This window comes from Neofelis nebulosa, chromosome 2, assembly GCF_028018385.1.
Source record: "Neofelis nebulosa isolate mNeoNeb1 chromosome 2, mNeoNeb1.pri, whole genome shotgun sequence".
NCBI classification, from domain to species: domain Eukaryota; kingdom Metazoa; phylum Chordata; class Mammalia; order Carnivora; family Felidae; genus Neofelis; species Neofelis nebulosa.
Window position 1 is genome coordinate 123,198,305 of NC_080783.1, and position 14,938 is coordinate 123,213,242.

General features: G+C 51.7%; 1 protein-coding gene across 1 annotated transcript in view; it reads right to left on the reverse strand.

The window, feature by feature from the left end:
- VANGL1 (VANGL planar cell polarity protein 1) overlaps positions 1 to 14,938 on the reverse strand; it is a 48,024-nt gene that overhangs the window by 14,241 nt on the left and 18,845 nt on the right. Inside the window, exon 4 of the mRNA XM_058716107.1 lies at positions 12,862 to 13,469. Within this exon, the coding sequence (XP_058572090.1) occupies positions 12,862 to 13,469 (608 nt within the window). The remainder of the gene's footprint in view (positions 1 to 12,861; positions 13,470 to 14,938) is intronic.

A 14,938-nucleotide genomic window follows, 5' to 3' on the forward strand; every position in this document is an offset into this window, starting at 1 on the left:
CTCGCTCTTGCACACGCTCTCTCTCTCTCTCAAAAATAAATAAACATTAAAAAAATTTTTTTTTTTAATTCCAGGGACAGAGGGCAAGATCCAAATACGCCAGGATCTGACTGGAGTCTGGTGACACCTGTACTTAACTCCTGAGCTTAAATATCAATGGAGACAAATACAAATTCTATGGCTTTCCAAGACTTTAAGGTCAGCTGGCATTTAGGTTGGGAGAAAAACCAGAGACCTCTACCTTCTTGCTCTCAAGGAGGAGTTGCTTGCTTGCCTGGTTTCGGTGTATTTTTTTTTTTTTAAGTATATTTATTTAGGGGCACCTGGGTGGCTCAGTCAGTTGAGCATTTGACTCTTGATTTTACCTCAGGTCATGATCCCAGAGTCATAGGATTGAGCCTGGCATCAGGCTCTGCACTGAACACAGAGCCTGCTAAAGGCGCTCTCTCTCTCTCTCTCTCTCCCTCCCTCTGCCCCTCTCCCCAGCTTGTGTGCTCTCTCTCTAAAATAAATGAAAATAAGAATCTTTGTACAGTTTATTTTGAGGAAGAGAGAGAGGGCGCACACACGCACAAGTGGCGGTGGGGCAGAGAGAGAGAATCACAGTGAGGCTGCGAGCCCAACGCGGGGCTCGAACTCACAAACCGTGAGCTCATGACCTGAGTCAAAATCAAGACTTGGACGCTCAACTGACTGAGCCACCTAGGCGCCCCTTCAGGTACGTTCGAAAGATTAAATGAGATACTACATTCCGAAGTACCTGGCCCGAAGCAAGGCCACAGGGCGCTGCCACAGGAAATAAGCCAGGACACATCCCCTCTGCACAGCTTTCCTTACTGCCTCAGACCCTAGAGTTGCGCTACCGCCTGTTTTTACGCAGCGTCTCCTGCCAACCCCAGCCTCCTGCAAACCGGGCCCTGCTCCCGGGAGGCACCCATGACACATGCTGTGGACGAGGAGCAGCCTCAGAGTCAGAAGGCCTAGACCCCAAATCTGCTCCCGCGGCCCTGTAGCTCTGTACAGTCCCTTCCCTTCCGGGGCCTGTTTCTCGGTCCCCGGAGCCGAGACGCCAGAGAGCACCTAGGGCTGCGTGCGGATGTCCCGAAGAGCAAACGAAGGAAGGGCAGGAAAAGCATCTGTGAACTGCACGCGGCCACGGAATGCAAATGGTCCTGCTCCTAAGGGCAATGAGCATCTGGCAGCAAAGGGCTGAGGCTGGCTGCTGGCTCGATTCTTCGTGCGTCTCTGGTGAAAGCACGACCTAAGCTTCCCTGCCCCTGAATCACAAAATGTTACTCTTCGCAGAAGGAAGAGAACCTTAATGCTCACCCAGGCAGAGACACAAGAAGCAAAGAAATCCGAGTCCGTCTAGGTCAAACTCCCAATCCACATACCGATTATGGCGCCCCGGACGGCAACCAGCCTCTCCGTGAAAAGAAAGTTCTCTCTCACTTGGCCTTGAAATGACCTTCCTCTAAGTTCTACCCAGGGGTCCTGCCACCGCTTCCTTCTGCACCCAAACCCTCCTTTCTTGTGAAAGCTCATCAAATATTTGAAGGAAACAATTGTGGCCATAAACTTCCCCCCTTTTAACTCTCTTCCTGCTCAAATAAGGGCACCGAGGCCTAGAAACGCGTGTATGCAAATATGCACACATACGCATGCACACACAGAGAGCTCCCTGTTTTGTTCGCTTTTCCTTCAATTTGGTTGTGGCTTCTGTAATTAAATTAAGACATGCTATTAAAATCAGAAATATTCAGGTTTTAGAGCTCAGCCCGTCTGAGATCCTCGCGCTTTACAGGCTTTAATGTCTCTCCGGGCAGCTAGAAAGGCCCTCCCCTGACAGGGCCAGGTGGGGAGGCCTCAGGCAGGTTTTAGCCAGTTCTTTTTAAATTAAAAAAAATTTTTTTTCACGTTTATTTATTTTTGAGAGAGAGAGAGTGAGTGAGCAGGGGAGGGGCAGAGAGAGAGGGAGACACAGAATCTGAAGCAGGCTCCAGGCTCTGAGCTGTCAGCCCAGAGCCTGATGTGGGGCTCGAACTCACAAACTGTGAGATCATGACCTGAGCTGAAGTTGGATACTTAACTGACTGAGCCACCAGGTACCCCTTAAATTTTTTTTTTAATGTGTATTTATTTTTTGAGAAAAAGAGAGAGAGCATGAGCAGGGGAGAGGCAGAGAGAGAGGGAGACACAGAATCTGAAGCAGGCTCCAGGCTCCGAGCCATCAGCACAGAGCCTGACGCGGGGCTTGAACTCACGAACCGTGAGATCGTGGCTTGAGCTGAAGTCAGACATTTAACTGACTGAGCCACCCAGGTGCCCCTAGCCACTTCTTTTTAAATATTCATCTGCTCCCTTTAGCTCTGTCAACAAAAACAGCTTTCTTCATGTGTGAAAAACGTGGAAGCATTTCTTACATGTTAGTGCCCCACGTAAATGACAGCTGCCATTAATCTGGTTACCTCAGTGTGTGCCGACAGGAAGGCACTGAAGAGGCAGGGTTCCAGTCACAGCAAAATCCGCAAGGGCTTGCTTTCAGGGCAAGTACTCATTACTAGCCAGCTAAGGATGCTGACACTCAAAAAAATCCTAACAACCAGTATCTCCCAACACCATTCACAGGCTAGTATGAATTAGGAGCACCCGCTAGATCCCAAGGACCTGGAAACAGATGTGAAAAGAACCTTAAGAGGCTTAAGCTCCCGTCGGTGGTGACCCACAGACTGTGACAGAACCTGTGACCAGGGGAGGGGTGGAGGGTTTCAGGTGAAGATCTGCGGCGGAGGCGAAGCGGAGTTTCTAAGCGTTAAATGATGGATGATGGCCACGCCGTGCGGACAACGGGCTGTAAGGTGAATTCCAGGCAGAGGAAGGGGTGTGGGCAAAGCAGGCTGGTGTGAAGCAACCCTCCCAAACAACTACAGTAACAGCGACAGGGCCACCCTGCTGAGTCACAGAACAGCTTTGAGACCCTGTTGGTGGGGTGAAGTGTCTCCCCAAATCCACGTGTGTACCCAGGACCTCACGATGGGATCCCTGCAGATGTAATTACAGTGAGTTAAGGTCCTACTGGTATCTTTATAAAGAAAAGGGGACACACACAGAAGGCGCCACGTGATGACAGAGCGGAGACTGCGCTGACGTGGACGCAAACCAAGGAGTGCCAAGGACGGCCAGCAGAAGCCAGGAAGACCAGGAAGGATTCAGAGGGAGCCCGGCCCTGCCAGGACCTAGATTTGAGACTCCCAGCCTCCAGAACGGACAGAGAAAACTGTTTTAAACCACCCAGTCTGTGGTCCCACCGCAGCTTTAGGAAGTGAACACATCTGTATTTAGGGCAAGACGGATGGAGACAGGGAAAGAGCAGGGCCAGGCTGAGAGGATGGCAAAGGTCGGAGACGGTGAGGGGGGACAGCGCGACAGAGCGGGAGTGTGTGGGTAGGAGAGAGGGAGAGCCGGCCAGGAAGATCCAGAGGATGCTAACAGTAACCAAGGCCTCCCTCTCTCCTACTACTCTTAGAGGCGTGCCTGATCCGGCGGCGGCTTTTTAGGCCTGAACCCAGGGTCTTTGAGAAAACACTAAAATGGTTCGACTTTCTGGGACAACTCCCAGTGTGGGCGAGCCGGCAGATGGGCTCAGTTCTATCTGACTAACTTCTCCCCACAAGAGTCAGCAAGGCCGCAGCCTGGATGCGTGGCCTTCGCTGTTGGCCTGGACGTAGAGATAAAGTGACTTTGGGGTGACCAGGAGTCAGGACAAGGTGCAGCAATGTTCATGCCGAGTCCCAGAGACGCGAGCATAATTAGCCCCTCAATGCCGCTGCCACCTCTCCTGGGAACCGCGCACAAGAGCGTTTGCATCTCTGGGCCCTCCTGCCTTTTAATTAAAATGTTTGTCTCGAGACTGCCTTTGGGGATGTGGCTTACACGAATCCCACACAGGGAACAGGCAATGATCACCTTGGAACTTGAGGACAGGGAGGGGCGAAAATGGGAAACGGCTTGTGTTTACTGACAGACCTGGACTGGACGGTAGAAAGAGTTGGGCACAAGCCTGGATTTTCAGGGACTCTGTCACAATGGGCCAGGTGCGACACACATGGCTGCCTGAGATCCTGGGATGGGAGGCAGACTGCCGACCTTGACGGAGGCCCCACAGCTGGGGCCCTGTCCTGCTGGCGCGGCCCAGGGAGGCTCCCTTCCAGGCTGCGTGGATTCCCGGGGGGGACCGCGGCCTGCGGGCTCCCCAGCCACATGGAAGCTGCAGAAACCTAGTTCTCTGAATCAATATTTATGGGTTGGAAAGTGTCCCTGGCGTAGGCACCAAATGGGGCTGCACACAAGCCCTGTAGGGGCTCCCCATCAGGAGGCAGAGACACTAGAGGCCGGGAGCAGCTCAAAGGGGGTTGGTCACCAAGAAATGGCCTCCAAAGTGCAGTCTGGGGGAGCACTGGGGCCCTTCTCTCTGCACTTTACGTCCCCCCTCTTAACAAACGATCACCCTGGAAAATACCCTCCCAAATGTCAGGCAGACCACACTGAGAACAAGTGCAGAGACCACGCTCTCCCTCCCTGGGAGGAGTCTGGGAGGACGAGAGGTAGTTCACGGCTACATGCACCGGCCTGGTTCTTCTGGTCTCAGGAGCCAGACAACAAAACGCTGTCCCGCGTGTTGCCCTTTTAGGCCATGATGCCATGATCCACGGGGCGGGCGGCTCTGAGTGTGGCGTCAACACTTGAGACCTCCTTCGGAGGTGATCCTGTCATGGCGGGCTGTCCCCCTGGCGGCCCTTCCCGCAGCAGAAATGCTGGCAAATCTGAGACACGCCTACCTGTAAGCGGCAGGTTTGGCTATTGCCATGGTCTGCCCGAAGAGTCCGCAGCCCTGCTTCCGGGACAGGGCACCGACCCCATCACACCACCACCTCCCTGCATGGTCCAATTTGGGCCGCGCCTGCCGGCCCTGCCTGGGATGGAAATTCAGCTTTCTCAACGTTTCAAATTACTGAGCTGAATCACACCAGATAAAAATCAAAGACAACTGCCTGCTTGGGGCTAAGACAGAGATTTAGATGGGAACTACGGTACCTCCAGACCCACCTGGGATGCCTGACTGGCATTCTCTTAGCCAGCCTCCCATTTCTCAGCCTCAGTACCTCTGGCCTTGGGAAGAACCACCGGAGCAGAGCATGAAAAGTCGGGAATTCTGAGGGCCATCAGCCTGGCCCACTAGACCTCTGCCGGGGCAGAGACAGAGCCAAAATGGGCACAGAGCAGAGCCGGGCAGTGGCTCTGCAGGACAGGGAACGCAGACACCTGTCCATCCGCCTTCTTGTGTGTTGGCATGTCCTAGCCACCTGTGGCCCCACGGGAAGGCCATCTAGACCAGTTCTGTATCCACGGGCTCCTTGGCCATTCGGTGGCTGCACTCTGTGAGGGTTGGCCCCTCAGGGGCTCGGAGCAGGGCTTACGGGCAGACACTGTGGGAGGGAAGCCTTTCCAGCTGTGGCCACTGCCAAGAGGCAGCTGTCCAAACACAGGGCTGCAGTGTCCAGCGTCTCACACCCTCATTACAGCCACTTCGAACAGGCACCCCCGGGCCAAACCGCAAACGGCAGCCCTCACAATTCTCCCACAGCAACGCAGATCCGAGCAAAAACCTTTCCACTCTACTCCTCAGCTTTTACTTGTTTTTATCCTTTGCTTTTTTAGGGGACTGGCAAACGTCTTCGATGAAAAGCAGTTAAACAAAACACACCTCTCTAAAAATGAAAACTGTGTACGAAACCATGATCATAAATGACATGAACCAAAATCCCCGGTGGTCATTTAAAAATACTCCCCAGCTTTGCAGCCAATGGTGCTGGGTCCTAACCAAACCCGTTGATGCCAGTCTTGAATGTGAGAGGGAGGGCCCACAGCTCAGCGGGACAGTCAAATCTGATCGGCGGTGTAATTACCAGCTTGGATATCGCTTGACCCAGGATCACAGACCTAGGATTTCAAGGGGAGGTAGATCTGCCCTGGAATTACTGGAATAACCTTAATCTCCCCCAGAGACTCTCGCTTTCTCACTTCTAACTAGAAAACCCAAGTGCATTCGAGAGAAGCAAGGCTCCCACTCGAGCTGTGAGGACGCAGGCATGAGCCGGAGAAGGGACAATATGAGCTCTGTTTCATCAGGGTTGAACTGCGCTCATTGATCCCATGGTTTCCTGGGGCTCTGGGCTCGAGTCACCACTGTGTCATGTTCCTGTCTTATCTCGGGCTGCCATAACAAAATACCATAGACTGAGTGGCTTAAACAACAGAAACTTATTTTCTTGGAGTTCAGAAGCCCAGATGTCCAAGACCAAGGTTTGGCCGATTCAGTTTCTGGTGAGAGCCCTCTTCCTGGCTTACAGATGACAACCTTCTCATGATATCTACACATGGCCGTTCCTCGATCCGTGAGCACAGGGGTGAGAGAAAGAGAGAGAGAGAGAGCACGCGCGCGTGTGTGTGTGTGTGTGTGTGTGTGTGTGTGTGTGTGTAAGCTCTCTGGTGTCTCTTCTTATAAGAACATGCATTTTATCAGATCTATGACCTCACTGAACCTTAATGACTTCTTCAGATACCCCATCTCTAAATAAAGCCACACAGGGTTTAGAGTTGCAAACTATAAATTCTGGGTGATACAATTCAATCCATAACATTCCACCCCTGGCCCCTAAAATTGATGTTCTTCTCCCATGCAAAATATGCCAATTCCATCCCAACAGCCCAGAAGGTCTTGACTCATTCCGGCACCAGCCCTAAGCACAAAGTCTCATCTAAGTGCTGAGACTCAAGGTATAACCTACAGTGAAGCAAAGATCCCACTCCAGCTGTGAACCCGTGGAACCAGACAACTTATGTGCTTCCAATATATTAGTGAGATAGGGACAGGATAGGCATTCTCATTCCAAAAGGGAGAAACTGGAGGAAAGGGTTGATGGGTCCCAGACAAGTCCAAAACCTAGCAAGGCCAATTCCATTAGATCCTAAGATCTTGATCTTAAGGGTAATCCTCTTTGGTTCAACACGGTGTCCTCGGGGCTCAGGGCTGGCCCTGCCCAAGCAGCTCTCAGCAGTGGCCCCAAGTGGGGGACACAACCTCTGAAGCCAATGAGAAAGAAACCTGGTCCCTGGGCCTGTAGTGGGAGTGGCAGCCCGATGATCTCTGGATCATCTTTGGGGTCATTCCTCCCTATTCGTGAGGATAACACATGTTCTCAGCCTTCCTTCATTCTCCACCCCCTTCTCTGTATCCGTTAGTCCCAGGTGACAGTGTTACTACTGGGACAAACCCATCTTCCCATCTTTATTCTTGGCTTCTGCTGGAATGGCTGATCAACTCCTGATTAAATCAAACCGAGCTTGGCTGGCTCAGTTGGTAGAGCACGCAACTCTAGATCTCGGGGCCATGAGTTCGAGCCCCACATTGGGTGTAGAGATTTCATAAACAGACAAACAAACAAATAAACTTTAGAAAACATCAAACAGTTGTGTGACCACACCCTTGATGTTGTTCTCTTTAGTATCCACTTCATCATTTTTTGCTATATGAATAAGCTGAAAATTTTCCAAACCTTCAAGTTTGGATTCCCTTTTGCTTAACGACCTTTCCCTTCTGCAACACATCTCCTTGTCACATTTTACTATAAGCAGTTAAGGAGGACCCAAGCTGCATCCTCAACACCTTTCTCAGCTAAACATCGGGGCTCCTGGGTGGCTCAGTCGAAGCACCTGACTCTTCATTTCTGCTCAGGTCATGATCTCACAGTTCATGAGATCGAGCCCCAGGTCGGGCTCTGCACTGACAGTGCAGCATCTGCTTGGGATCCTCTCTCTCCCTCTCTCTCTCTCTGCCCTCCCCTGCTTACATGCTGGCATGCATGCTAAGTAAATAAACATTAAAAAAAAAAAACTATTAAAAAAATTCCTCAGCTAGAAATCCAATTCCATCATTCACAAGTTCTCCCTGCCACAGAACACCAGAACATGAACACAGTTCAGCCAAGTTCCTTGCCACTTTATAATAAAAACGGTCTCTTCGCCACTCTCCAGTGACATGTTTCTCACTTCCACCTGTGAATTTTGGGGGTGGGACACGACAGCCCCTTTCAACACAGCAATGCTACGATCATGCATGACCATAAACCTGCACTGTTTGAAAAGCAATCTGCGAATCATTTCTTCTAAAGCACAGGTGGTTCTATGGTCGGTAACCAGACCCTTGATAAAAAGGTGCAGGGTCGGCACCAATTTATAAGATACTCTCCACGTCAGTGAATGAAGCATGCCTAGAAACCCACACAGTCAAAGCCTGCTCGCTGAATTAGCTACAATGGAGCTTCAGCCAGATGAATATCTCACAGAACACGGGTCACTGTCAACAGGCAAGAGTTCTACCTGCTTTTGTGGTTCCAGTCTCTCTGCTGATGACTCCCGGCTACCACTTTTCCTTGATGTTCACATGCCTCCCTATAGCAGCTCTCACTTGAAATGTGTTACTTGTGCACTTGTTTGAGGTACAGAAGTCGGAAAGTAAACGTTAGAACTATATGCAAAGTAAGAACAAGCAGACTCTGAGAATGGGAGCCCGAGGTGGCTGGGGGCGTCGGCTGCCTACCGCTATGGTTTCAAGGCCCAGGTTTTGTGTGCTGCCTGGCTGAACAAAAAGAACCAATGGGCTACGGAATGGCTGCAGAGCGCAAGCCGGACATCTCTGGCAACCCTCTCTGCATTCTCTCCTTTCCAGCCCTGCAGCTGAGAGTTCAGCAGAATCACGTTATTTTATTTTTTTTTTAATTTTTTTTTCTTTTTTTTTCAACGTTTTTTAATTTATTTTTGGGACAGAGAGAGACAGAGCATGAACGGGGGAGGGGCAGAGAGAGAGGGAGACACAGAATCGGAAGCAGGCTCCAGGCTCTGAGCCGTCAGCCCAGAGCCCCACGCGGGGCTCGAACTCACGGACCGCGAGATCGTGACCTGGCTGAAGTCGGACGCTTAACCGACTGCGCCACCCAGGCGCCCCAGAATCACGTTATTTTAAAAAAATCGCCAGCACCCAGCCTAGCCCACGGTGAACAACTCCAAACTGGTGATGGGTTCGTTCACGTGTTCTTAAAGCAGTGATGCGAATATGGACACATCTATCCAAAGGTTAAGAACATTCTGGAACCAGACAGCCTGGTCTCAAACTCTGGCTCCCACAGTCACAAGCAGACAACCAGCTTAACTCTTCTGTGTCTCAGTTCCTTCCTCTGAAGATGAGGACGATGGTGCCTCCCCCAGGACCGTTCAGATTAAATGAGTTCTGTGAGGAGCGCAGAAGGAGCTCGGCACATGGTAAGGACCAGGTGATTGTTACCTTAGGGTTTCACTGTAAACTGCTGTCCTACGTCTCAGATTCAGTCAATTCAACTGGCTTCTACGCGCCAACATTCACAGCCGTTGGCTTTAAAGAGCTCAAAACTGAGAAATATATTAACTATGATAATCAAATGCCATTTGTCTCTCTTCTGGATTTTTCCCCAAATGTGGTCAGATCAAAACTTACCAATATTTGGTGACATCCTGGAAAAGTCAGCAGCTCATTGTGAGAATGGGGTCAAAACAAGTGACCAGGGAGGTGTGCGTGCATAATTACAAAGCAGATGTGCTGAGACCCAGGGTGCTGCAGGGGAGGGGTGGGACCCTCAGGAGGGCACACAGGTCCCTGATCTGTGTGCAGCTTGGGCTCCCCTCTAATTTTTTTTAACGTTTATTCATTTTTGAGAGAGAGCAAGCGAGCACAAGCGAGCGCACAAGCAGGGGAGGGGCAGAGAGAGAGAGAGAGAGAGAGACACACACACACACACACACACACACACACACACACACACACACGTGATGCAGGCTCCAGGCTCTGAGCTGTCAGCACAGAGCCTGATGTCGGGCTCGAACTCACGAACCATGAGATCATGACCTGAGTCAGACCGACTGAGCCACCTAGGCACCCTGGGTTCTCCTCTGTAAAGGGCAGCAGCCCCATACCACCTGCCCCACCCTGGCAGGGCAAGAGAGGGAAATGACAGCAGACATCTAAAAAGCCCCCTGTCATCCCCAAGGCACTGGACAAACATTAGTAATATCTTAGTCTATTGACAACGTCTCACTTTGTACCACAATAATCTTTTATTTTTCTGGAAGTTTTCAAATAAGCCCATAATTCCATTCTTGCCAACAAACAGGGCCACTGTGCCTTTTGTGAGAGCTAACGAGGAGCATATTTGCTTCGAGAAACGAAAGAACAGGCATTCTTTTGACAACTGTCAAAAATAGCTCAGTCGATTCAAGAAAATCATCTTTGAGGACAAAACAAGAACTAACAACTCACCGTGGCCCTGCACCTAAGCCCGTCAGGTCATTGCCACGGCGAAGGCTTTACATAAAGGGAAGGGAGAAAAGGGTGGCGCACATCAGCTGATCTGATTCCCGGCCTCGCTCTTTGTGTCTCTGGTTCCCCCACCCCTCCCGTTTCCACACTTTACGAAAGGGTTTAGAAGTTCTATTTCTGGCCCCGTGACTCTTCCGGCCACCGCTGGGCGCAGACCAGATTTAGCCCAAGAGTCGGCGGGTGACTGAGCCCACACGGTGCCAGCAGGAGAGGTGCCAAGCCCGCTCCAGCTCGCACAGACTGGCTGTCACGGGGGCGGCCAGGCATTCGTGTAGAAAAGGCATCTCCCCTTCCCCAGCCACCTTTCCACCCCAGAAGCAGGGTTTCCACCTGAGGACAAAGAGGGCCTTACTGAAGGCGGGAAGAGGAGGAAAACAAAGGGCCCGGAGAGAAGCCACCAGGAAGACCAGGGCACCCCCTCAGCACGCTTCCCCCCGGGGCCGCTGGCAAGGTGCTACCCTCGGGTTTCCCTGGGGGCTGGGGTTAGTGGCTTCAGGGTTGGCAGGGAGAGGCTGGGCAGTTGTCGGTCATGGTGAGAACCGGGAAGGGTCCGTGGGCCCTAGGAGCATCGCAACAGAGCCCTGAAGGTAGCCATCGCGCATCAGGAGCCCCAGTGCCGGGCTGCGCACCTGACAGGTGTCTAATGCAAGTCTGCTGGTCATTCTCCACCGCAAAACAGGGGGAAAGAAAGCAGAGATGAACAAGCAGCAGCGGCTTACTTGCCTTCAGAGCCCCAAGGGCATCTGCGAAGGACTCGAAACACAGGATTCTGCCGTGCAGGGCGTGTGACTCAGACACCAATTCCCTCCAAGGACCGGTCAGGATGGCAGCAGCTTCCAATGCTAACCAACCCCCCCCCGCCCAGGCCTGGGGTGGCCCAGGTGAAGCCAGAGGAACGAAAGAGGGTGTGTGCCAACACTGAGCCGGTTTGGCCCAGCTGCAAACCAGGGCTGGGCCACCTTCCTGTGTCCCAGCCAGAACTATGACAAAGCCCATTGTTCTGAGATCCACTAAGGTGCGCCTGCCGATACTGGCTGCTTTGCCAGCTGCACGATCAGAGGCCGTAATAGCCACAATTAACTAAGGGCTCACCAGGTGCCAGGCAGGTTACACACCTCAACATATATCGCCCGAGGAGGCAGGAGAGCCCGACGAGACGGCCAAGTCGGTCATCCCAGGCTATCCGTTCACCAGGAGCCCTGTGAGTGCCGGCTGTATGCCACGCTCCGGGGCCAGACACTGGGGATGCGATGAGAGGGAGACACGGCCCCTGTCCTCAGCCCCTTCCTCAGTTGGTGGGAGAAAACAGACAAATAGTCCCGTACACACAAAGTGAGACGTACCATGATGAGGGCATTAACCTAGGCCCAGCTTCACGACAACTACGTGACTGCGAATGAAGGCCAGCCGTTACTAGTTTCTACACATTGTTTAAGTGTCCTAATCCCCCCTCATCTGTAATACTGGGATGAAGAGGGGCGCCTGGGTGGCTCAGTCGGTTAAGCGGCCGACTTCGGCTCAGGTCATGATCTCGCGGTCCGTGAGTTCAAGCCCCGCGTCGGGCTCTGTGCTGACGGCTCGGAGCCCGGAGCCTGTTTCAGATTCGGTGTCTCCCTCTCTCTGACCCTCCCCCGTTCATGTTCTGTCTCTCTCTGTCTCAAAAATAAAAGTAAAAAAAAAAATTAAAAAAAAAAAAAACTGGGATGAAGAGTACCTATAGCAAAGGGTTCTGTGAGGACTAAACGTGACAATCTACACGAAGCGCTTACGTCGGGATAAATAAAAATAAAATAAACGAGATAAAATGCGACCACCGCTTTTTTAGTTGACCACCAAGTAGATTATATACGCAGATTTAAAGTATGACATCTCAATGTATTTCTAACTTTGTCCCACATACGTACATTTTCAAAACACTCAACTCTCACAAGTTCAGGGTCTCCAACCTGCACCTGATTCGTTACTGGAGGGTCACTAGGGTGGCCATATAATTTAGTGCCCAGACCAGGACGCCTCTGGGCGTGGAAAATAAAGGAACAATGAGCGATTCTGAGCAGCCTGGAGGTGCTGGCCACTCTGTCCACTGCCCACAGGCCAATTTCAGGGGCAAGGCCAGCAGCCATCACTAGGCATCCTTCCTCCCGCTCTGTTGGGAGCTGCCATGTTTGAGAGCTCGCCCGACAAAACTCCAGCCTGGATGACAGGCAGCATTTGTGTCACCCCACCCCGCAGTCAGGAAAGTCCACGGACAGGGACACCCCCCCACCACACACACACGCACACACACACACGTCTTCCCAGAACCTCAGGGAAGGAGTCAGACTCTGGTCCTGGCACCCGTCCTCACCCCTCATGTGCGGCCTCCTAGAAAGATGTCAGTCAGCAGCCCTTACCTCAGGTGTCCCAGGCTGTAGAACCGGGACTCGCCGTCGGTGGAGCGGACCACCTGCAGCGTGAACATGGGCTGCAGCTGCCTCAGCTCCAGCAGGACGATGGCCAGGTAGTGGATGAAGAGGAGGGCGTCCACGAGGGACACCGCGTACTGCACGATACCCTGGTAGTTGCGGTCCCGAGAGTCCAAAATGCGGACCCCATAAAACAGCCAATAGGAAACCACAAAAAAAAAGATGAGGACCAACAGAAGGGCACGGAACACAAAGACGCGCGGCACGTCGGCTCTCTGCTTGCGGAAGAAGAGCGCCCAGGTCCCGATGAGCAGGATGAGGAGTTTGAACGCCACGGAAATGAAGAGTCCCTCACAAATTGTGCCACAAGGCTCCAGCTCGTCCCTCCACAGGATGGGGGGTAACAGGATGAAGGCAATGGGGGTGAGGAACACCAGCAGTCCAAGGACCGAGGCCACGGTGAGGCCCAGGTAGCGCCTGCAATCCAGCCTCACGCTGTCTTCCATATCCTTGCTGATCCTGGCAATGTCCTCCTGCGATATGCTGTGCTCTGAGGTGCCTGTGATGGCCGTGGTGGTCTCTCCCCAGTTGTCATCCTGACGGGGAACACAAACAGGGAGCGTGAAGAGCCACAGGCGGCAGGTCACTGGCAAAAGCCACGAAGCAAGCATTTGGACACGCGGTGCCCACGGAGGGCCCTCCTCTCTGAGCCAGCCCACACCCATGGGCATCCCAGAAAACGGAGGCTTAAGTCTTCAAATACAGGAGGTTTTGACCTGAACGGTTTTCACTGGCATTTTTCCAAGGGGGTCATATACTGACCTTTCCAAACAGAGAAAATGCAGTCTACCCTTTTGCTGTGTTTGTTGGGGGATTCATCTTATCATGTGGATTATCATCCCCCGTGCTGGAATCTCCGGAGAGGCTTTTTGGCCCAATAAGCAATCCCGCCGTGAGACTGACATGTGAGGGCTCACCCGTAACATAAGAAAACTCTGTGCTCTCGCCTCAGTTCATGGCTGGGTTACGAAGGCCGACAGAGTCCAACTTCCGGAAGTGAGGTATTATAATACCCCCCAGCAGCTCTGAAGAGCCAGGGACCTTCACTGCCATGTACAAATCACAGCTAACCTGTAGCTATTTTTTTTTTTTTTTTCTTCAAGAAGTATCAGCGTCAAGCACTCCGTGACAATGTTTCTCAGCGAGCAACCTAAGCAAATTCAAGTACGGATGGCCAGGACAACGCAAAACTTCCTCCCTACGCCTGGGTGGCTCAGTCGGTTAAGTATCCGACTTCGGCTCAGGTCATGATCTCAGGGTTCGTGAGTTCAAGCCCCACATCGGGCTCTGTGCTGACAGCTCAGAGCCTGGAGCCTGCTTCGGATTCTGCGTCTCCTTCTCTCTCTGCCCCTCCCCCGCTCACACTCTGTCTCTGTCACTCAAAAATAAATAAATATTGAAAAAAAAATTTAAAAAAAAAACAAAAAACTTCCTCCCTAAACACACATTCTCACTGACAAATTGGAATATCGAGGGTACAGAACTACCAGACTATTGCAGTGTCTCTGACTTTTGTGCTTTCCTCTCTCTTTTTAAAGTCTGAGGTAGCTTCCAGTTGGAGCAAGCAGTCTCTTCCTTTACCAAGATCCACTTGTTAAGATTTTCAAACAATTCTGCTATTTTGCTGGCAAGCAAACCTGACTTCACTACAAAGGCAATGAAAAGCCACAGGGGTTCCAAAGAGGTTTTTGCCTCAGAGATTTGTGTACATGATTTAACTTGGAGAAAACAGTCTGATGTAGGGACAAACTGGGTGAAATTCATGTGTAAGACACCAACTTTGAAAAATCTAGTTTAAGTTGACAGCTGAATCAGCAAGAATTGGGATCTCAAAACTGAACAAGAACCTTAGATCTAGAAATGATCAGAATCATGATCTATGAACAGATAGGCTATGACAAGGACTGGTGGGCGGTGGCAATGGTCTTGACCGATGAACAAACAGGTCTTCGACTTGGAAGGTTACAAGTATCACATACCACAAACTCTCTAGGACAACAGCCAA